This window comes from Sceloporus undulatus, chromosome 6 (assembly GCF_019175285.1).
Source record: "Sceloporus undulatus isolate JIND9_A2432 ecotype Alabama chromosome 6, SceUnd_v1.1, whole genome shotgun sequence".
Lineage (NCBI taxonomy): Eukaryota > Metazoa > Chordata > Lepidosauria > Squamata > Phrynosomatidae > Sceloporus > Sceloporus undulatus.
The window spans coordinates 152,424,128-152,447,000 of NC_056527.1; the positions used below are offsets into that span (position 1 = coordinate 152,424,128).

General features: G+C 39.2%; 1 protein-coding gene across 3 annotated transcripts in view; it reads right to left on the reverse strand.

Annotated features, from left to right (window-relative positions):
- TMEM266 (transmembrane protein 266) overlaps positions 1–22,873 on the reverse strand; it is a 100,298-nt gene that overhangs the window by 8,153 nt on the left and 69,272 nt on the right. For all 3 annotated transcript variants that reach the window (XM_042474821.1, XM_042474822.1, XM_042474820.1), the window contains 4 exons: positions 21,986–22,042; positions 19,117–19,255; positions 16,698–16,813; positions 9,779–9,968 (listed from right to left, as the gene is read on the reverse strand). In XM_042474821.1, coding sequence (XP_042330755.1) covers positions 9,779–9,968; positions 16,698–16,813; positions 19,117–19,255; positions 21,986–22,042 — 502 coding nt within the window. The remainder of the gene's footprint in view (positions 1–9,778; positions 9,969–16,697; positions 16,814–19,116; positions 19,256–21,985; positions 22,043–22,873) is intronic.

The following is a 22,873-nucleotide window of genomic DNA, read 5'->3' on the forward strand; positions in this document are numbered from 1 at the left end:
ATTTCAATCATCCATAATTGATATTATAAATGCCATGTAGCCGTCATGGTGCATGTCATTAGACATTGCTACGAAGGAATGTTCAGAGGTTACTCATCACATTTCTGAATGCTTCCACTAAAAGATGCTGCAAGATACTAGGGGGCTATAAAGTTTAAGAAGGGTTGTCTACATACAACACACAACCCAATTCAATCTCCTAAAAAATTTCCCTGATATTCATTATTAGCATATTCAGAAGACATGGCAAACAATAGCTCCCTATTAGATTAACTGACCAAACTGAACGTTACACTGACTAAAAGACTTCTGCAATCAGATAGTTCAAACCTACATTATTCTGAGTGAATCAATTTTCAAACCTGTATTTAGGAAGGTAGCACCTTTGAGACTAACTGAAAGAAAGAAGTTGGCAGCAGGAACTTTCCTAGACTTAAGTCTACTTCCGCAGATGCATTTGGTGGAGTGGAAAGCCAGGGACAGACCTATATGTGTTATTAGTGTGTGAGAATGTCAATTCAAATTCAAAAGCTTTTATGCATGGAAATGAACCATACACAATGAACCATACAAAACATCCATTTGGGATTACAGAGTTTGTCCTATAAAAGTCTTTGCACAATATGACAGTATTTTGTCATTCAAGAAATGTGAAAAAAAAGGCCCAAATATACCCAGGCCAGCTTCTAGTGGAAATCATTTAAATTCATTGCACGCCTTTGCCAAGGCTGTGTAATATTTTAAACATAATCAAATTTGATTCAAGAAAGCGGGTTATGGTCTGCTTTTTCTACCCAATGAAGAATACATAAAATGAAATATTGAGCAAAGAATAATATCATGACAGTATAATCCTCCTCTCTGCTGACCACCTAAAACATAGTCACTCTGTCAGGAACATCATGAAGGCTGCTCTGTCTTTTGAGATAAAGTCTTTTCCAGGTTGAGTCTCCTTTATCCAAAATGCTTGAACCCATAAGTGTTTTGGGTTCTGGATTTTTGAATATTTGCATGCATATATATATATATATATATATAGAGAGAGAGAGAGAGAGAGAGAGTTATCTTGGAGATGGGACCCAAGTCTAAACATGAAATTTGTTTAATTTTCATATACATATCCTGAAGGTAATTTTATACATAATGTTTCTAATGGTTTTGTGCATGAAACAAAGTTTGTGTATACTGAACCACTGGAAAGCAAGAGTGTCACTGTCTCAGCCATCTGAGATAAATTTTTGGGTTTTGGACTACTTTGGATTTCAGAATTCCTGATAAGGGATATTCAACCTGTCTCAAGCATGGACTTTAATGGTTTCAAGAGGCAAACGTAGAGATGTAGTCTGCAAACCCATCACCCACACCACTTTTGAATCCTCTTCTGAATCACCTCTTGATTTTGACTTTTAAAGTACAGTTTTGGAACAGTGTAAGATTAAACTGGTGACCTAAAGATGTTGCAAGGGCATTATGGCATAACTATCTCAATGACCTATACTGGCTGGGAGTGACTTTCCAGCATTTTAAAGGCTTCTTCTCTTGTCTTACTTGGAGATGCCAAGAATTAAACTGAGGCCTTCTGAAGGAGGATCATCTATGCAAACAGCTTTTCTTAACATGAAATGCTGGACTTTCAAAAAAGCCAACACAGAATATTTGCCGGCAAGGACATATGAAAGGATACTGATGCTCAACTACAGTTGCAATGGCCACAAACCAACATATAAACCATTTCTTTTGTAGCTTGGCATGACACACTTTAAAAACACAACTGTTGTACAAATAGATCCAGGAATTGTAAGAGCAAGGGTTACAAAAACCTGGTGCAACCATCTTGAGTTCAAACTAATGAGATGTCCCCACAAACTGGGCAACATTTTTAGAAAGAAAACCTCCCTACTCATAAATATAAGAAATTATGAAAAGCTGGGTACAAAAACAAAGAGAGGACGTTTTGTGCTTTCAAACTTTTTGGTTTATTTCTGTGCATATCTAATCATTTAATTGGCAAACTTTGCTAAAGCTGAGAACAAAGTAACAATTGCAATACTAGCCAATAAGTAATGATCGGTTTGTGTTCTCTCTCTCTTTTATTACCAAATATTTGTATATGGCCTCAAGTAAGATGGACTATTCATCTTATCTATTTACTAAGAAGGCAATGATTAACCCTTTCGGTTAATTCTCCTATTGAAGTCTATTAATTTGTTACCATACTAACTATGCTGGTCTGTGACTGTAATAAATTATTGATTGATTGATTGATTGATTACTGTACTAACAACTCACTAATAGCATATGATGTTTGTTATGCATATGTATCTACAGTATAACCAATAAAGCAGTAAAAACTGTGAAATGCTATCACATTCATCTCCCTGAAGTCTGAAAATGAAACATCTTCAACCTTGCCAACATAGGCATCCTTTTTATTAAGCAAAGAGTTGCCAATGACGCATCAGCTTTGCGTGAAACAAAGTCTAATGTCATTATCCCCTCATTTTGGCTGCCTTATTGTGACTTCATTTAATAAGCTAACTAGATATCTCTAGGGACGCCATAATAAACACACACACAGAGGTCCCAAGGAGTTGCTGCAACAATGCAGTAATTGTTTTAGTGGAAGATGAGACAATGTCCCATGCGCTGCGGGAATCAACAAAGAAAAATGGTAGAGTGGAGGACTAGAGATTGCATAACATAGTATACCTGTCAAGAGCTTTCTTTAGAACCAACGCAGAAATCTTTTCATAGGTATAATTTTAATGAAAAGGTAGTGAATGTCCTTCCTGAATGCTACATGATGTCTGAGCACCCCCAAGTTACTGGTCAAAAGCTACACAATTTTAAGTCAGTCTGAAAGTGTAAACTGACTCGCCTCCAGCACAACAAGGGCATCCCTGACTGTTCGCCAAAAGTGGATTTCTACTCACCAGAGAGGAGGAAGAGGCTTGCAGTTTGGAAGCTAAAGAACCAAGTGTTCTTTATGCTCAAGCATTTTTCAAACAGATTCCTACAAACAACCTGGCAGAGTGCCATGCCCTTTATTCTGTAAATGGAAAAACGAAGCAACTCACTTTAAAGGAAAAAAGTCTAAGACATAGCCAGAATGGACTGGGCAATCTATATGGCAAACAGACTAAGGGCCGGTACAGACGGACGCTTTGTGCTAGCCTGGGCCCGAAAGTAGGGCTGGGCATCCACACACACCCAGCCCTACTTTCGCCACCTGTGCCCCATGTTGGCGTGCACTCGTCGACACGGGGTGCGCCATGATGACGCATGGGTGTCGGAGCACCCAAACAGCACTCCACGCAAGGGGCATATTCATTGCACGCAAGCACCATAATGGTGCCCCTTCCAAAAAGCTGCTTGTGGCAGCTTCTTTTTGCTCCTGAGAGGGAGCGGATTGTTCCCGCGGCATCTGGTCACCGTGGCAATGATATGGGGCAAAAAGGGGCGGCGTTTTGCCACCCATCTGTTGAGCCCTTAAGTGGGACACATCGGTCACATGAAGCTCAACATGGCTCTTTCTGTGGCCCCTTAGGGTTTTTAACTTTTTTTGCCAATGAGGATGCAATGTCCAGATAGGAAATATATAAGTAAAAGATACTATAACACATGGGGTTACACTATATACAGTAATACAGTATAGATACGATAAAGGAATCCAAGCCAGCCCCAACAATAGCTGCAAAGCTGCTAACTGGGACTGGGTTTTATAGTGGCATTACACCTGTGTTTCATACAACCAAATGAATTCCCACTTTGAGTTTAGGCTCAATGCAAAGTGCTAGCCTTTATTTTTACACCTGTTAGTAGTTTAGGAGGTGGATACCTGATAGACCGACCGTCTCCACAGTTTTGTTATACGCAAAGATCTCCAAATGAGGTCCTTCTTTTGTGAAGTTCCCACCTGAAGACAAATGTGCATTCAGCAGATCCTGTGATATTGTCTATTTGACCTTTGCAAATTCCAATATAAACTGTCCTGGTTAACATATCCTGGACTAATAGGTGGATTAGAACTTTATTATCAACAAGCTTTTATACTTTCTGAACAGAGTTCTTCCCTCAAGATGAATGCCAGAATAAAATTTAACATGAATATTTTGAGGAAAACAATATTTAATTGCAAGTTTTTAGTTCATTTTAAAAAATGTGCACATCAATGTTGCTATAAAGCAGAATGAAATTAGGGAAAGAACATGTGCAAAAGTGACAACAGACCGCAAACCATTCATCATTCCTCGAGGGCCCTAATAAACAATATTACCCTACTATTGCCTTTTACTTTTACTGACAAAGAAGAGGTGAAAAAGTTGGTAAAGATTAAAAAAAAAAACAAATGCAAATATGTGATGAAAGTTATCTGTGTTACCAGTGTATGCTATACTGTTTTAGTTAAGTATGTATTGTGTTGCTATTGTTTGCAGCATGTACCACATGATGCTAAAACTCTGAGGACTTCCATTAAAGCACAAAAGTCCCATGTAAACGCAACAGTGCAAAGCTGAGCGATTCCCTGCGGAGCTTTAACTTATGGATTGCTCCATAAAAATATCATACGAAGGAGCTGTGGGGAGAGAAATCAGTAGAAATCTAATATTTCTCTTGGAATTTTGCAACCTTTCATGCTCAAGTAGCCGATGCTGAATGTTTCCATTGTTCCTTATGAGTCGGGAAAATATAATTGCCTTGAGAGGGAGTATCCCATTTCTCATGAATTAGGTAGTTCAGTTCACTAAAAGCCCATTGTTCAAAGCAGAACTGAGGGTCTCCAAACCTGGAAGGTTTTCCAGGGACTTGGAGTCAGATTTGGCACAGCAACTCATAACCCGGCTTGTTTTATACTTTCACCTCTCCAGGCGCAGCTATAATGTTTTGTAGCTCCCAGAGGCTGTTAACATCAGGGCCCAGAGGCAGTTGATGGCTCCATGTCAGACAGTTTCTGACATACAAAAGGTTTAAGCGAAGGGATATAGCTCTTGAAAGCAGGACAGTCAACAGCACTATGTTATGGACATATAGGCAGAAGAAAATACCCCAAGTATAGTGTTTCAGTTATAGCGAAAGTCTTCTGTGGATAAACAGTAATGTGTTCCTGCTCATTACAGTCCATCCTTGCCTTACGCGGGGGATCCGTTCCGGATCCCGCCGCATAAGGCGAATTCCGCCTATGCTCGAGCCTCATTGGAAACAATGGGGCTCATGCAAGGCAGCGCGGGAGCGCGTGGGGCGCAAGCGCCCATTCAATTGAATGGGATGCGCCGCCCCTTCCGCCCCACGGCTTGAGCGCGTATGCTCAAGGCCGCGTATGGCGCGGGCGCGCTGTACAGCCTGTAGAGAAATGGATGCAAAAATCCATCTAGTTCATTATACTGTATTTATTAATGCCTGACTCTTACTGGTTAGACCAAACTAGATCTGACCCACTGCATTGTCAAATAGTGAATGAACACACAAGTAAATCCTAGGAGATTATTGCACACCTCTTTTTTGGTATGGGCTTAAACGGATTTTATCGCACGCCTCTGTGCCCAACTCGGCTGCATCGCGTACCCAACCTGGAATCCTGGCATACTTTTCGAACAACGGGAAAGTATCATTCTTTGAAAAGTACACCAGGAGTCCGGATCCACAATGCGGCTAAGTTGGGCACAGAGGCAAGTGATAAGATCCGTTTTTACCCGTTTAAGCCTGTGCCCAGATTGGGCAAAAAGAGTCGTGCGATAATCTCCCTACAGATTTAATGAGACTAACACTAAGATTCCTGGCAGCGAGTTACACAGATCAAGAGCAGCGTTCCAGACTACCTCCATCCCATGCCAAGTTCAGTTCTAAACTATTGATGTTCTGGAAGGTGCACAAAGACTCATATAAATGAGCATGCACTTAAGGACAGCACAACATGAACTGTTGTGGACTACTGTGTATATGGGGATTAACACACCAAGGCTTACTATGGTTAAATAGCCAGAAAAATGCTCCAGAAGTGCAAAGGTGTGATAGCCAGTCATGCTTCTGAAGGGTCGTTTCGCTTCTCCCGTCAGAAAAGCATTTGCGGAGCAGCCATTTATTCAAAATGGAAGTTCTTGTTATTGAAGAAATGGCTGCTCTGTGAATGCTTTGTCAATGGGAGAGGAGAGGGGACGCTACACTGATGCTTCAGAAGCATGACTGGCTATCACAACTTCGCGCTTCTGGAGCGTTTTGCTGGCGATTTAACCATGGTAAGCCTCAGGTGACTACTAGACTCTCCTTAAAGTTGGGGTCAATATCATTTAGGAATCTCTAGCCTAAAGTCAACTACTAGTCTCAACTAAAGTAGAATGAATGGGATTTACAAAAATATGGATTTATTCAACAGTTGTTCAATAGCTCTGCTCTCATTCAGGACTAGCAGTTGGATTTAGGCCTCTAACTTTGAGAACTTTACTCTGTCTTCTGCAATCTTTCTCATCTTTTTCCCACTAAAGGCCAGATGTTTGGCTGGTGAGAAGCAGATCATGGAACGGGTTCCCCACAAAGAGGTGTGCTTAGCTCTCTTGTTGTCCATTTTTAAAACAGATATAGAAGACAATTTTGTTTCACAAGATATGTCTGAAATCAAAGACTGCTAGACTGGTTATTTTGATCTGTTCTTCCATATTCTAGTCTTGAAATGTTAAATGCAACAAGTTAATTTTTGAGGGCTTAGGAACAAATTATATATGTATGTGCCTTCAAGTCACCTGTCGGCTTATGGTGACCCATGTATTTCATAGGGTTTTTTTTTAAAGTTAGGAATACTCAAAGGTATTCAGGTCCCTGAAATGAGGCGAGTTGTCAGCATCTTCTCAATGTTACGGGACATTTTCGCCAAAATACCTTGAATTGGCTTGGAGAAAAAAAGAAAAGTACACCAATTGGAAAAAGGAATGGATTTGTTGGGGGAATTTTTGCTCCAACTCTTTTTAAATTAAAAAAAAAAGACTTGTACATGACAAGTAGCTCAAACAATGTTCACAACTCTTCAGATGGCTCTTCCAAGACACACTGCAGAAATAATCCAGTTTGAGACCACTTTAACTGCTCTGGCTCAGTGCTAGGTAATCCTGGAAACTGCAGTTTATGATGGCACCAGAGTTCTCTGAAAGAGAAGGCTAAATGTCTCACAAAACTACAGTTCACAGAATTACTTAGCATTAAGCCAGGGCCGTGTAAGCAGTCTCAAACTGGATTATTTCTGCAGTGTGTTTTGGACCAATATTGTACAATGCCCATCTGGTAAACCTATGGGAATACTGTAAGAAAAGGCAAATGTAGATGAGGGTTTTAAAAAACCCTTTTTTTCTGAATAGTTGTAGGGTGCATTTTAGCTTTCCGTCTCTACCACCTACATACTTGGAAATGAAATCGTACTGATTTAAGTCAGACTTACTTCCAAGCAGGCTGTGAATCCTAAGGACACTTAAGGGTACTAATGCAATGTACAGACATTCAGGAATGATTTATTTGGCTTGCAGACCTGTTATGTTTTATGCATGACCAAGCCTCTGCAAAGAGATTGGGAAAAAAAACCCCTCAACAACCCACCACTATCTGCTTGTGGCAATCTGGAAACATACAGGTCTAGAAAATATAAAAGTTTAAGGCCGACTCTCAAACGCGCAATAATTCCAGCAACGTTACTTAGATGTGCGCACCACTTTTGTCCATCCCTAATGTAACCCTCAAGGAACATATGCATAAATTATAACAGAACCTCATGAGAAAAGCACTAAGAAATCTCATTAAAAAGGGGGTAAATGGATTAAGAAGGCTTTACGCAAACCCAGTTTGGAAAGTGGCATGCCAGCGTAAAAGGGATTTTATCGTACAACACAACAAAATCCCTTGGCTGTGGAGGTTACATGCAAGAAATGTTTACAAGACTATGCTGATGATAAACAGAACAACAATATGCTAAGATGCTCCCAAAGATTACAGCAAGCTTTTGTCAATTTAGGTTGCAGCAAATAAAAAAAAAATGAAGCCAAAATGCTTACTGCACAAAATTCAACACAAATAACCACTTTCTAGGAGGTTTTCTGGATATTAATACACACTACCAAATTTTGGAAAACATTTACACACGTACTAAGAATAACTGTAGCACATTGCCTTTTCTCCAATATCAGCAAAAGTTAATCCAATCTGAAAATCCGCACCGCACAAATCCAGCCAAAGCACCTGACAGACAGACTGGAAAAAGTATTGTACTACTGAGTTTGCAAGAGAGCTAAGCCAGTGTTTGAAACCTTCACCACTGGAAACCATGGGAGTTACATGTACTTAATCTTGACTAGATCATGGTCAATTTTTAAAAGTTTGGCACATGCCATTTGCTCAGTCATGGAAATGCAGCGATGTTTCTAACTTTAAAAGCACTCCCCATTCCTATAAATAAATAAAAAATGAAAGCTTTTGAATCAACCATAGGTTTGCACCGACCTTTATCATTTTTCTTGGGGGCTCCTTTATTATCTGATATGAATGTTCAATGTGGGTTATAACTAAGGGGCGTTCACGTGCTCATGGTATACTGTATATACTCATGTATAAGTCTAAATCAAATTGTAAAAAAATTGACCCCCAAAAACTGGGTCGACTTATTCAGGGGTCAATGTAAGTAGTGTATTTTAACTCTTCTCCTTCTCTGAGTAGAGTGCCAAAAGGTAAGAGCTTAGGTAGTTCATCCTGGGATCATTTTTATATAAGATAGTAAACTTTGTCCTTTACATCCTTTGTTACATGCCCCTAAGTTTTATCCCTGACTTATCCATGAGTCGTATTAAAATCCATTGTATATAAGTCCTTGACTTATACATGAGATCAACTTATAGTTGAGTATATCCGGTATGTAATGGAGATACAGGCCAAGCAGCCATAAGAGAAAGTGCACCTATGTGACTGGCTGGATGCTCTAAACCAGAAAGCAGATCCTTTTACTTAATGGGACACTTCCTTTAATGTTGTTGTTGTTGTTGTTGTGTGCGTCCAAGTCATTTCCAACATATGGTGAAGCTAAAGCAAACCTATCATAGGATTTCCTTGGCAAGCTTCTCCAGAGAGGTTTGCCATTCCCCCTCCTCTGAGACGGAGACAGTGTAACTTGCCCAAGGCAACCCAGTAGGTTTAATGGCTGAGCCAGGATTTGAACCCTGCCTCCCTTTGTCCTAGTGACCTAGTCCAACGCTCAAACTACTACACCGTGCTGGCTCTCACCCGACATTAATTCCATAGGTTCCTGACCATTGTTTATAATAGAGGTGGGAAATGTACAGCCCTCCAGATGCGTGACTACAACTCCCAACCTAATTTTTGCTACGGCATGCAAATATAACACCTGGAAAGCCACAAATTTCCCATCCCTGGGTTTGTGAGACATATCTAAATCAACATGGCTAGGACAATACAAGGATCCAAAACATTTTGTGGCCTAAAGAGCAAATAATACCCGGCACTGCATCAACAGAAACCAAACAAAGTGTCAGATGAATCTTTACTTAAAAACTGATGATGTTTTCCATCACATCTCAGTCAGCCAGATTACAGCACATAGGACAGGTTGTCTGGAACGCACTGCTCTGTTCTCCAATGTTCAGCTGGAAAATGACTGCCGCTGGGAGATCCCCTGGCAGTGTCACACTGACAAAGTTCTCCCAGGAGCATTTTGCACAAGTTCCATGGAAAAGGAGACTGCTGAGCAGCAATTCAAAAATGAAAAGGTTAAGCAGCTGGGTCTCCAACTTACCCCGCGGCGGTCGCAATTCCATGATGTTCTCGGTAGCTTCATCGTCCGAATCACCCCCAGCGGCCACAACCTTGTATCGGTTACTTGTCTGTTTGTTCAGCATGTGAGGGACTTGCAGAGCAGCTTCTCTCTCGGCCGCGAGATCCAGATCTTGCTGAGCTAAGTGAGCCCTGAGCTGCCTAATTTCAAACTGAGGCCAAAGGGAGGGAGAGAGAAGGGAAGAAATGAGTAAAAGACAAAAATGAGCAAGGATTCAGAAAGGTATTGCTAATGGAGGGAAAACCACTTATTGAACTATTAATGCTCAGTGTTTTTAAGAAAGGCATAGAAGAGGCAGTGTCTGTGCTTCCAACATTTGGGCGACAGCTGGTGCATCAATCTGTTCAATACAAATTTCCAACCTTAATGTATTTACACTTGATGTTTGTGCACAAGAGAGACTCTGTTGCCAAGTGGAAAGGCCAAAATATTAGGCTTCACTGTGACAAAAGCAGCAACTGGCAATGTGCAACACTGAAGAATATTAAGCTTTTGTGGACTACAGCCTATTTCATCAGATGCCTGAAGTACTATCCATAGTGTGCAGATATGTATCTAGAGCTGTGTGCAATGCATTTGCAATATGTACAGGCAGAGACTGAAGGATTGTAAACACTGGTGCAAAAGGCCATGAAATGCAAGAAGTATCATCTACACACCAAAGTCTTTTGGATATAAAAGAGCAGACTCTTATCAACTGGAATGGTCCTAGTTTACAATTCTATGTAAATAGAAAAGTTGAGTACAGGTACACAATCCATAGGTTAACAATAGAGAATACTGTATAACTGGAATAATGCTTAGCCAATTTGAGATTTGGAAAAGTCTGCTGAGTGCATGCATTCCAAACTGAGCCTGACATAAGTCTCTCAGAACTTGTATTTAACTTTAAATTATCAGTTATAGTATTAAAATATTCTGATTGAACTCAAGCCCCCAGAACTGAGGAAGATAGAAATGAGAGAAAACAGATAGATATTCATAGTGTAATGGGGCTGATGGGACACAGAGTTTTCTTTAGCCTACCATCTTTTCAGAATGAATGACCCCAATCCTGCATTAATAGGTATATGGATTTGGGAATGAGGCCCTTTTAGATAGGTGTCTAATGGAAGTAAGTGCCATTGAACATAGTGGAACTTGATTCTAAGTAGAAAAGTACAACATTGCATAGTTTGATTTTTTTCACATTCTTCCTGCAGACTTCCTTCCTTGACGTCACAGTGACCCAGCAAATAAATTTGTCTCAAAGTGCCTTGTATGTTATAGGCTGCTGGGGGATTTGAACCGGGGTCTCGCCACTTGAAATCCTGGCCACTACATCATCTACTTATCATACAACTTGCATAAAAGACTTGATACAAGGCAAAAGGAGACAGCTGTCTCCTGATGTTTCTTGGACCGAATTCTGCATTTAAAAGGCAGTCAGGTATTTTGGGGAGGAGGAGAGAGAAATCTGAGCTATGATGCACACTTCATTGGAAAGCTTCCCAGTGCAAGTCTCCTTTATATCGCTATAACGGGACATTCACAGATGACACTAGCAACCAGACATGTCCTCCACTTGGATTTGTCACCTCAGACACCAACATTTTTTGGAGTTGGTCCAGGTGTATCAAAGAGCCAGCAGCCACATTGAGAGGAAAGGAGGTGCAGGTTAGCTATGTGTGGCATCAAGATTATGCATATCTGCTCACCACGTTGCAGCAGGTGGATTTCAGCACACTACTGCAAGTCTTTAAGAACATTCCTGAGGCATAGCAGATCGACAGATCGATCAATAGATCAATCGGTTGATAGATTTAGCATGCATGCATCTCTCCCATTCCAGCAGATGTCAACAAGGAAGGTGGAAGTCAAAACACTTCATACTTTTTATGAACACCTGTTTCAAAAATTTGATTAATTCAACTTTTTATAGTAATCTCCCTCTGGAATCCAGGTTCTACCTGGAACCAAGGCAGTGCTATCAGCTGCTTTTTGCAACTGCTGTCTATCTGTTACAGTCTAGAAACAGCTATATTCACAGTAAAGTCAATACATGGCATGACTTAAAGGTAGCTTCTAAATTATGGCTGTAAACTGTAGGCTACTTCTGAACATATTCTTTAGTGTTGTAGCCCAAGTGACAAACTGGATAAAACTTTAAATGCATTATTGCATTTGATGATACGCTGTGTGTAAAACAGCTATCGGAGAGCTAGGCAGGGCTGATGGGAGCTGGTACAACGAACTAGAAAAGAAGTCTTCAGCAACAAGAAAAGCTGGCATTTCTGAAACTACAAGCAGGGTAAAAATAGTGAACTAGACTTCAGGTTAACAGAGGAAAAATGAAGTACTGTAAGGAGTTTTGCTGCCATCTTATGATCAATCAGCAAAAATGCAGCTAAGTTAGTCTTTGCTTTTCAACTGAACATGTACTGTACTAAAATAGGGGCAGAAGGGAGATCAGGATCTATGAGTGATCTGTAGAATAGTGGCAGGGTTTACAAATTGGCATAGCCTTGTGGTTTGAATGCTGGATTAAAACTCCAGAGTCTGAACATCTACTTAGTCCTGGAGACCCAGTGGGTGACCTTGGGCAAGTCACACACTCTCAACCTAAGAGGAGGGAAACGACAAATTTCCTCCAATTATCTCCAAACCCCCCAAAAACTCTATAACACAGTCACCATAAATTGAAGTAGACTTGAAGCAATGTATTCCTTTATTCTATTGGTATAAAAACCAGACTGCATTCTAGGACCTAAGTCCTATTGCCAGCCACATCCAGAGTTGACCCACTGAATCAGTTGGATTTACCTGTGTGTTGACTCATTCAACAATAGATTCAATGGATCTACTCTAATTTGGCCTAAAAGGATCCTGGCCAAAAATGTAACAGTGGTTTTTAAGTGGTTAACCATTATTATTATTATTATTATTATTATTATTATTATTATTATTTTGTTTTTACATATTTTATAAGCTATTTTAAACACATTTTTGTAGAAAATTAGATTAGAGAGATATTAAGCAGTCACTGATCTAATTGACAAGTACATGCTTATCTGCTGTCTAGTAACTCCAGGTGAGGTAACACAGCAGAAAATGACTAAATGGTCCCATTACACACAAAGGGATGTAGTTGAAAATAAACCCATGCATATTCCACAATGTGCAATTGTGTATTCTGTGCACAAATGCAAAATAAAGCAAGGTTTTCATGCATATCTGGAAGGAGGGGGGAAGCAAGGAACTGAAAGGGGGCTACAATTTCTCCCGCAGCCCCTAAATAGCTGGCGGACGGCCTTAAATAATTATTTGTAAGTAACTGTAAAAGGACCAGGGCCTGTATGGGACTCTAAGGAACACCTGGCTAGCAATAAAAAAAGGGCTGCCACATCTTGGCTGGTGTTTTACAATATATATAGATATAGGGACGGAGCTCTCAGTAAGTCAGATAGTTGTCTTTTATGGTCCAAATAGGAGATGATTGGACTAAGTGAGAAAGATCAATGAAAATTTTAAAGGAGATGCCTCCTGCACAGCAACACAAAGGGAAATTGTTTGGCTCCGTTCTATTAGGTTTCTCTGGATGGAACATCTTGCCCAAATGTTCATCTGTCGCTGGGATCTCTGCCAGCGTTTGCTTCCATGAGGTGGGACTGCTTCTTGGTAACTATAATTTGGAAACAACAACAGGAGAAAACGGCAAAGAAATGATTTATGGGCTTGAATAACACAGAGGATGATCTCGGCTGGCTTCCAACGACTAAAATGACTGTTTGAGAGGAATAAAAGTTCTTGCAAAATGGAAAGAAGAGGGGATAGCACACTGCAGCAACAAAAACAGCATAGCCATTAAAATAAGAAGCTGTTCCACAAATTACCTATCATTTTGAAAGGGAAGAAGGATTTCTCAATGTCTTGTGTTACAGTTTGATTTTTAAAAAACCCCAACAACCTCAACGTTGCCTGGAGTGGTGAAAAGGAAAGAAAACTCAAAATACCATTACTCTTCTATATATCTCTCCTATCGTTCAAAACTCTTTATAATTTGACCTGTCTCAGCTATTGTTCAGCCTCACTTTCAAGAGATATCACAGTTAGATGCTGAGCTTTTCTCCAAACCACCCAAGAAGTTGTGTCAAACCCACCACTGGTTTATCTCAGTGGCTCCCAAACTTTGGTCCTCCAGATGTTTTGGACTTCAGCTCCCAGAATTCCTGACTGCTGGCCGAGCTAGCTGGGGCTTCTGGGAGTTGAAGTCCAAAACACCTGGAGGGTCAAAGTTTGGGAATCACTGACAGTCTATCTCATTCATTATTGGCAATAGTTCTCCAGGATTACAGACAGGTCTTTCTCAGCCATATTTTCTCCTCCATTTATCTTCCCATCCCTCAATCAAATATTCTATCTTGCATTTTGGATATTAAACTCCCAGTTGCAGGGAACCTTTGCTGTGCACACCGATGGCACTATATTAGGGCTGGGAAAAGTGTATGTTGCGGGTCACATGCAGCCCCCCCTTAAGTTGTTGTTGTGTGCCTACAAGTCATTTCCGGTTTATGGGGACCCTAAGGCAAACCTAGAATGAAGTTTTCTTGACAAGTTTCTTCAGAAGGGGTTTGCCATTGCCATCCTCTGAGGCTGAGAGAGTGTGGCTTGCCCAGGTGGGTTTCCATGGCTGAGCCGGGATTCGACTCTTGTTCTCCAGAGTCATAGTCCAACACTCAAACCATGTCACCACTCCGGCTTTCAATACACAATCCCTCTTTAATACACAATCCTTCCTTAATACCAATGTAAAATAAAATTTCAGATGAAAAAGATCCCAGAACAGCCAGAGACAAATAAAGTAGTTTTCTAAGTAAATGAGGAATTAAACCATCCCCACCCCTCCAACCAGCCCAAAAACTGGCCTCCAAATTTCAAAGAGATAAAACAAAAACAGACTTCCAGTTACTTCTGGGAACTTTCTTGGCTCATTTTCAGGCAAAAAATGTCACAGTAGGGGAAAATCTGGCCTCTGCCCCATACTATATAAATGATAAACCAAGAACAAGCTGTGCTCATAAGAGAAATTGGCAGAAACAAAATGCTGATTTTTGTTTCTGCAAAAAGAAAAAAAGTCTTACCTTACATACCCTTTGAATAAGACACACAAAAAAAGACAATTTCCATCGCCATGAAACTGCTGACTAGTTGCGAAATGTTACTGCCTTTATTGAAACAAATTTGATTTGTATTTTGAAATCCTAGTACCCTTTTGTTGGAAGGGATTTGGTGCAGTTAAGGGAAAGATGCAGCTGGCCCCTCAAATTTAGAATTGGACCATTTTTGTGGCTCACAATTGATAGAGTTGGGATCTAGCATGTTTACATTATCACCATGTTTAATGAACTACAATTATATCATGTTAATATTACTGGGAATGTTTTACTCGTAGCTTGCTTTTATACCTGAAGGCCCAACTAAGCTTTCCCTAGATCCAAAATTTAGAAATGGACCATTTTCTAAATGCTCACAACTGACAGAGTTGTGATCTAGCATGCTTACCTTATTACTGTTGAATGAAATTAAAATTATGTCATATTAATATTACTGGGAATTTTTTTCTAGTAGCCTGTTTTTATACTTGAATATACTTTTATACTTTTATCCAAAGATCCAGAAAATATTTTTAACTATATCTCCCAGAACTCCCAGCCAGCATGCCGACGGGGGGATTCTGGGAGATGTAGTTCACAAAAGAAACATTTTCAAGCTCTGAATAAGCCAACATCTGCTCTTGTTCAGACTTTTCCAGGTCATGTATTGGCTAGCCTGCTAGGATTAGCTACCCAGAAGTAGTTTAATGTCCCCTCATTTTTCCATTCAGACTTTGTTTAGTTTCTGGTCTAACTGGATATGACTGGGAGCAAAGAGACAAACAGTATATTGCAAAGTCAAAAGCGTCTGAACTGAAATATTCAAGAGAGTGGGTCAGAATCAATAAAGTATACTTTGGGTCTGAACAGACAGGTCAAAATAAAAGCTGCTTCAAGTCACTTTGGAAATATGCTGTTTAAGAGGCTGGAAGTGCGCCAAAGCCATGCTCTAGTGCTAAGGACCAAAGCACAGCTTTGGTGCAGCTTCTGCCCTCTTAAGATACATGCATCATTTAAACAGCATACCTCCAAAGTGACCCGAAGCAGCTTTATTTTGGCCTGCCTGTTCGGGCCCTTAATGTGGTTTGGATGTAATGTACAAACAAATTCAGAGCTTCACTTGGAAATTATTTTAGGGAAACATTTCTAAGCATTTTAAAATATGACAGCACAACACAATAAATTTACAATATTTAGATTTTTTTAAAAGAAAAATAAATATGCTGAAAAATGTTAATTTGGGAAAAGGCAATCGCACTGGGCTGGTTCCCAACTTATTAATGCTTAAAACAGACTTGCTGAAATTGATGGTCCCTGTTAGAGATTACTAACTCGCCCCATTAATTTTCATGGGGTCTAACTTTGAGCGTTACTTAGGTCTGGTTCTAACACAATGTTGATTTTAGACCAATACGTTGTCCATCCCAGTTATCCAAATTCACTGGTATTATGTTTAACCCCGATGCTACCAATTAATTTAAAAATAAAACATTCAAATCTCAGCCCCAGCTAAAACAGATCTACTGAATCAACTGTGCAAATTCTATTCAATTTCACCCCATGTTACTGGTTTTCACTGCTGAAATTAATATGGCAAATCTGTTAAAATGTGGCTATTATTTTATTGATGATAATCTGGTTTATTTATTGAGTTGCTGCTATGTTTGAAATGTAAGTTTCTCTAAGAATATTGGAAAGGTGGCACACACATGTAAAACGGAGAGACAGAGACAGAAAGAGAGACTTACCCCTTGTTCTTGGCAGATCTGGGTTAATCTTTCTAGTTGCTCATCCTGAATGACTTTTGCCTTTTCATACTGCTGAATCACCATCTCCATTTCCACTTTAACTGGTAATACGTACGCTAAAAACCATAGTGAAGAAGTACTGGAGGTTACTGGGCAAAGGATCTTTTATACTTAGCAGCAAATGCAACTAAGAAGTAATAGCAGCTAGGTTTCTTAAACACATACCTCATATCACATGAACTAGATCCAAAGACTAGTTTTTTGTGGGTTTTTCGGGCTATGCGGCCATGTTCTGGAAGAGTTTATTCCTGACATTTCACCAGCATTTTGCTAAAGATGTCAGCCACAGATGCTCTGGAGATGCCAATCACAGAAATGTCAGGAATAAACTCTTCTAGAACATGGCCACATAGCCTGAAAAACCCACAAAAAACTATGGATGTTGGCCATGAAAGCCTTTGCCTTCACATCAGATCTGAAGATGTTTGGAAAAACTGGGTTTTCTGGACTATAATCTCCAGAATCCCTCAACTAGCATAGCCAATGGCCAAGGTACCTGGGAAATTCAGCAAACTATGGTCTAAAAAGGTAACTTTTCCAAGCTTTGGCCTAGTGCATGGTATTTCATTTGGCTAACATGAATGACAGAAAACATTTGATAGAAATAGAAATTGGATTATATAATTTTTTCTCTACTCCTAACCCTCTTCAATTTAGGCATGTTGAACGATTGGGAGGGATTCTGTTCGACAGTCAAAAGACCAGACCCTCAATGGTGAATCAGGAAACTTATTACATTTCAAAATTGGTTTATAAAAGCAATTACTTTACATAGGGGAGATTCTTCTCTACCTATTTAAAAAATATCCCAGTGTATCAATTCTGGTTTATTTAGGAACACAGGGAGAGCAAAACAAACTAGATGACACTTCTGTTCAATAGATTTCCCCAACCCAACACCTTGGAGATATATAGACTACAGTCTTCACCATCCCTGAGTATTGACTAAGCTAGTTGGAGCTGATGGGAGTTGTAAGCCCCGGTGTACAAAATACACCAGGTTGACGTGGACAGGTCTGCCCCAACTGGCAGTGGCTTTCCACAATCTACAACATGGATTTTTCACATCACTTGCTACCTAAACTTCCCTTAATGTAAGGTTAAGCCACATGAGATCAGTCAGCCACCCCACTTTGCTGGTTACCAAAGCCCTCTCCATCAAAATTTTACAGGGAAAAAGGGGGAGAATCATCCATCTGGAAATACAATTTACCCATGGCATTAAAAAGTGGAAATCTGCTGGTTTTTTGTTTAAAAACCACACGTGGACTTTCTGGTGTTTTGGATATTATTAGGCAATGGTGTGTTTCAGCGTAAGGTGGATGAATGGTCTAGATGTGAAATTGGCCCCAGTCTCTCCAAAGTTGTGCACCCTATTTTTAAAATAATCTTTATTAATACATACATTAAAATACAACTTTTTCCTTGTGTTCTCTCATTATTCTCTTTACCTTCCCTTCCCTCCCCCTTACATTATTAACTCATATAGTTGTAACTTCCTTTACATCATTTACTTATATATCCCTCTTTCTTTTTCTATTTCCATCTCCATCTCACTGTTTTATATACATATTTTATTCTTATTTTTAGACTATGCACATTTTTATATTCTAGTCTTCTTCATTTGTAAGAAATGTATTATCCAACTGTATATATAACACATCAATCATTCATTTTGTAGTCATTTTATAATCAGTTGTTAGACCATCTCTTTTTACAATACTTTAATAATGGATCCCATATCTGTTCTTCTTTGACTAGCTCATCTCTTATCAACATTGTTATTTTATCAATAACATCTAGGGCTTTTAAAAGCCATTCATCAACACTGGGGATTTCTGGTTCTTTCCAGTGTTTTGCAAATGCCATTCTTGCTGTTGTCAACCAGTACAATATTGCTTTCACGCTTTCCCTTCCCTCTTTACCTTCTACCATATTTAATAAACCTATTTCCAGTTTCAATCTGATTTTTATTTGATATATATATCTTGTATTATTTTGTGCACTCTATTTTAATAGGAAATGGCAGATATTTGTATGCAAAACAGGTGCTCTACCACTGAACCACTGTCTCTGTTTTCCCAGGTCAAGACCATCTCACTGATATTTTTATTTCCAAAGTTTCTTGCGGTCTAAATGAGGCATTTCCATACAGCCCCTTCCACTACCATGGCTATTATGAAACTGGGATCTGGTGCAAAACTGCTGCCATAAAAACACTTGTACAGTAACTGGATCATCCTTCCAGCGAGAATTACCCAGCAAAACCATCACTTTCTACTTGAAAACACAGACATGTTTTAGAAAATACTTAAACAGATTTTTTTTTAAATGTTACTAAAGGTTCATGATGACTTACCATCAATAATCCTCTTGACTCTCCAAATTCTCAGTGTGATAATAAGACTGATAGCATCCCATGGACTGCTTGGTCCATTTGCCACTGTAGACGCCACCATAGGAGCCAAGGATAGGATTATCACAGCACCATCAAAGACCTAATATGAGAAGGATTTCACAAGCAGCATTTACACATGGTTTTTGAATGCAAATATCAAGTTGCATTCAACTAAGCCAACGACAAGTCCAAGTCAACTCATCTTTGGATTCATTCTGTGGATTCAACTCAATTTGGATCCATTCTCATCTCATGGTTTTCTCCTGTTTAGACTACTTTTATGTGATTCACTGCTGTTACATTTCAACATGTGAACTGTAATGGGCAGGTTTCTACCTGAAGAGCAATTCGGAAACCCTTTAAACAAATAAACATTTGAATTGATTGAATATTTTTAAAAGGCCAAATTGCAACAGCTCCTCAATCTCGGTACATCGCTAGTTAAGGATTAGTTAAATGAGAAGCATGGCATCTCCTTAAGGTTTTTCCTTAAACGGGCCACAGCTTTGAAAGACAGTGACAGTATATACTTATACAATGATAGCAACTACACAATAATTGCCCATGTTTGTCTGTTTCTGCATAAATACATAGGCGCATATATTTCCATAGTTGTCTGGGCCTGCCATCAATCACGTACCATACAGAATATGAAGTTCTACTTATTCTTCTAAGGAGGTAAGCTCTGACAAGCCTTAGAGGAACAGACTAACAAACGAACACACTGCTAAGTTGGTTTCTATTTCACAAAATCTTTTGCTTCTCAGTCATAAGCAGAAGTAAGCAAGGCAAAATATACCAAATTGCCAGTGCCCACAGATCCACATACAGTCTTTAGTGAAATAAGATGTTCAGCTAGTTGTCATTAATCACTTTTCCTTCCAATGGAAGTTGAAGATATTAGTTATACTTCAGGAAAAGAAAGGTAGACTTGATATAAGACGTATCATATATGGTTCATTTTAGGTATGTGAACTTAAAAATAGCGTTACAGTGGGCCCTTGTGGATAAAAAAAATCCATGGATGCTCAAGTCCCATTCAATGCAATGGCATAGAAAATAGTGTCTCTTATATAAAATGGCAAAATCAAGCTTTGCTATTTGAAATGTATACCTTTTTTTGAATATGTTCAAGCCGTGGATGCTTGAATCCGTAGATAAAAAAAAATCCGTGTATAAGGAGGGCCAACTGTATTTCAGGTGTAGTTGCTTTTTTAGTTACGTATCAGGGCAATATATGCTATTCGCTTTACGTTACAAATATTCCAATAAAATAATCTCCACATAAGGCTTTTATATGTTGGAATATATACATATTCATTCACATTCATACATATATACATATTCCAACCAAATGTGCTAAATCAGATACAGCTTTGTAGAGAACCAGAAGTCATTCCAGAAAAATTTCCAGTTCTACTTGTATCAGAAAGCCCACATTGCTGCAACCCAGTGGCAGAGGACATGCTTTGTACTCAGGAGGTCCAAAGATCAATCCATAAACTGCTAGTTTAAAAGGTTCAGATAGTGGGAGATGTGATGGAGAAACACTGCTCCGACCGGCAGAACAAAATTGGCTAAAGACGGATAGTTTTACCTGTTAAAAAGCAGCCTTCTATGTCGGATAAGAAGACTTGCTCATCTTCTGCTACCACTCATTCTCAACCTTTCCACAATTAGGTTAATAGCATCCTAGGAGCAGCTTGGAAAATTAAGCAGCACTACTTATGAGTGATCAGATAAACTTCTAAGTGTGAAAGTTGACATAGTTGAAAACTAGATGTTGAAATATATTTAAGACTACACTAATATGTAAGTCTAGAAATTTTAATCTAAATTTGACCCCAAAAAATCTGAGTCAACTTATCCATGGGTCAATGTTAATACTGTACTTTAACTCTCATAAAAATAGAAACCATCCCCTGGTGAAACACAAGAGTATAATCTAGGCTGGAAGCACTGACCTCCCTCTACCCATCCATCCATCCATCCATCCATCCTTCCTTCCTTCCTTCCTTCCTTCCTTCCTTCCTTCCTTCCGTGTGAACACAAACTGTTATGCCTCCTACAATTTTGTAAGTTCGTTGGCATTGTTTTCCTTTACTTCATCCTTTAGATCCTTTGTTACATGACCCTAAGTCTTACTCTTGACTTACCTCATATCATATCAAAATCCATAATTTTGGCCCGAAAACCTGCCCTTGCTTTATACATGAGATCGACTTATATTTGAATGTATATAGTACAGTGGGCCCTTGTTATCCACTGGGGTTGGGTTCCAGGATCCACGTGGATACCATAATCCGTGGATACTCAAATCTCATTAAATATAATGGAATAGTAAAATGGTGTCCGTCATATAAAAGGGCAAAATCAAGATTTGTCTAAGGGAATTTGCATAGTTTTAAAGTATTTTCAAGCCGTGGATGCTTCAATCCATGGATAAAAAAATCCATGGATAAGGAAGGCTGTATGTATACTGAAACTGAGGCTGGAAAGAGACCTGAATATACATTGAAAACTCCACAGAGCTGGATTTATGGGCTAAAGATATGAACCCAAAGTAATGTGAGTCCCTCCAAATGTTGTTAGACTGCAATAATAATAATTAGCATAGCCAATGCTGAGCATGGGGAGAGCTGTAATCCACATGTATTACCCATCTTTTCCCTAGGGCTAATTCTTATACTTTTGTGTGTGTGTTCTCACAGATGCTACTGAGAAATAAAGGGAATTTGGAATTACAGCTTCATTTTTCAACAATGCAACAATTCCCATGCTTCAGGCCAGATGGATGTGCTATTCAAGACTAAATGTACTTTACACTTACCTCTATTTTATTTTCAATGTAGTCCCATATACCAAGAACAACAATTCTCAAAATAGTCTAAGGAAAAAGCAGAGATGGGGAGAGAGGGGGAAAGATGAAGGGAGAATTATCATTCATTTTTCCATAGATGTTCATTATAAAAGGAAAATGTTCTTAAATAATATTAACATTTGAAACCAATTAATATGTGTAGTTCACAGGATGTTAGAAACATATACTACTTTTGTCTGTTTCCTTCCAAGGATTTTTCATCAGGACTAGTGGTAGCTGGGGCTTGGGACTGCGCTTTTCAGCCTCCATAGGCAAGAACCAGTGTAGCGTGATGCATCTACTGATTAAATGTTATGGAGATTTGCAATGGATCAGCAACAGTTTCCTAAATAGCTAACAGCAGCATAAAATCAAACAGAACTAAAAATGAACATAACAACATTCTCTGCCACATCTTTTGTCTGATCACGCCAATATTCCTCGCCTATAAAATGCTGGTATAAACTCCCTGAATGTAATATGCAGCTGGTTTTACATTTTGTACCCATTTTTAGTTGTCTTTACATACAGTCTACAACTACTTTATACCTGGCTTTGCTTGGCTGACTTTAAGGTTCTAAGTAGATCCCACATGTCTGAACTATGACCAGTTTTTGTTTGCATCAGGAGACAAAAGCAAGTCATGACATTAGACCTCTAAAGGCTTATTTGACTGTGTTTATCCCTTATATTCTTGCATTACTATATTCTAATATATAGAGCAGAGGGCCTCAACTTTATAATATAAAAACCAGTTCAACCCAAAAGTGGAGAAGAATTATAGTCTGAGAGAAATCAGGGCAGCAAAATGAACAAAAAGGTCAATTTCCATGCAAAAGTCTCATTTTAAAAAACCAT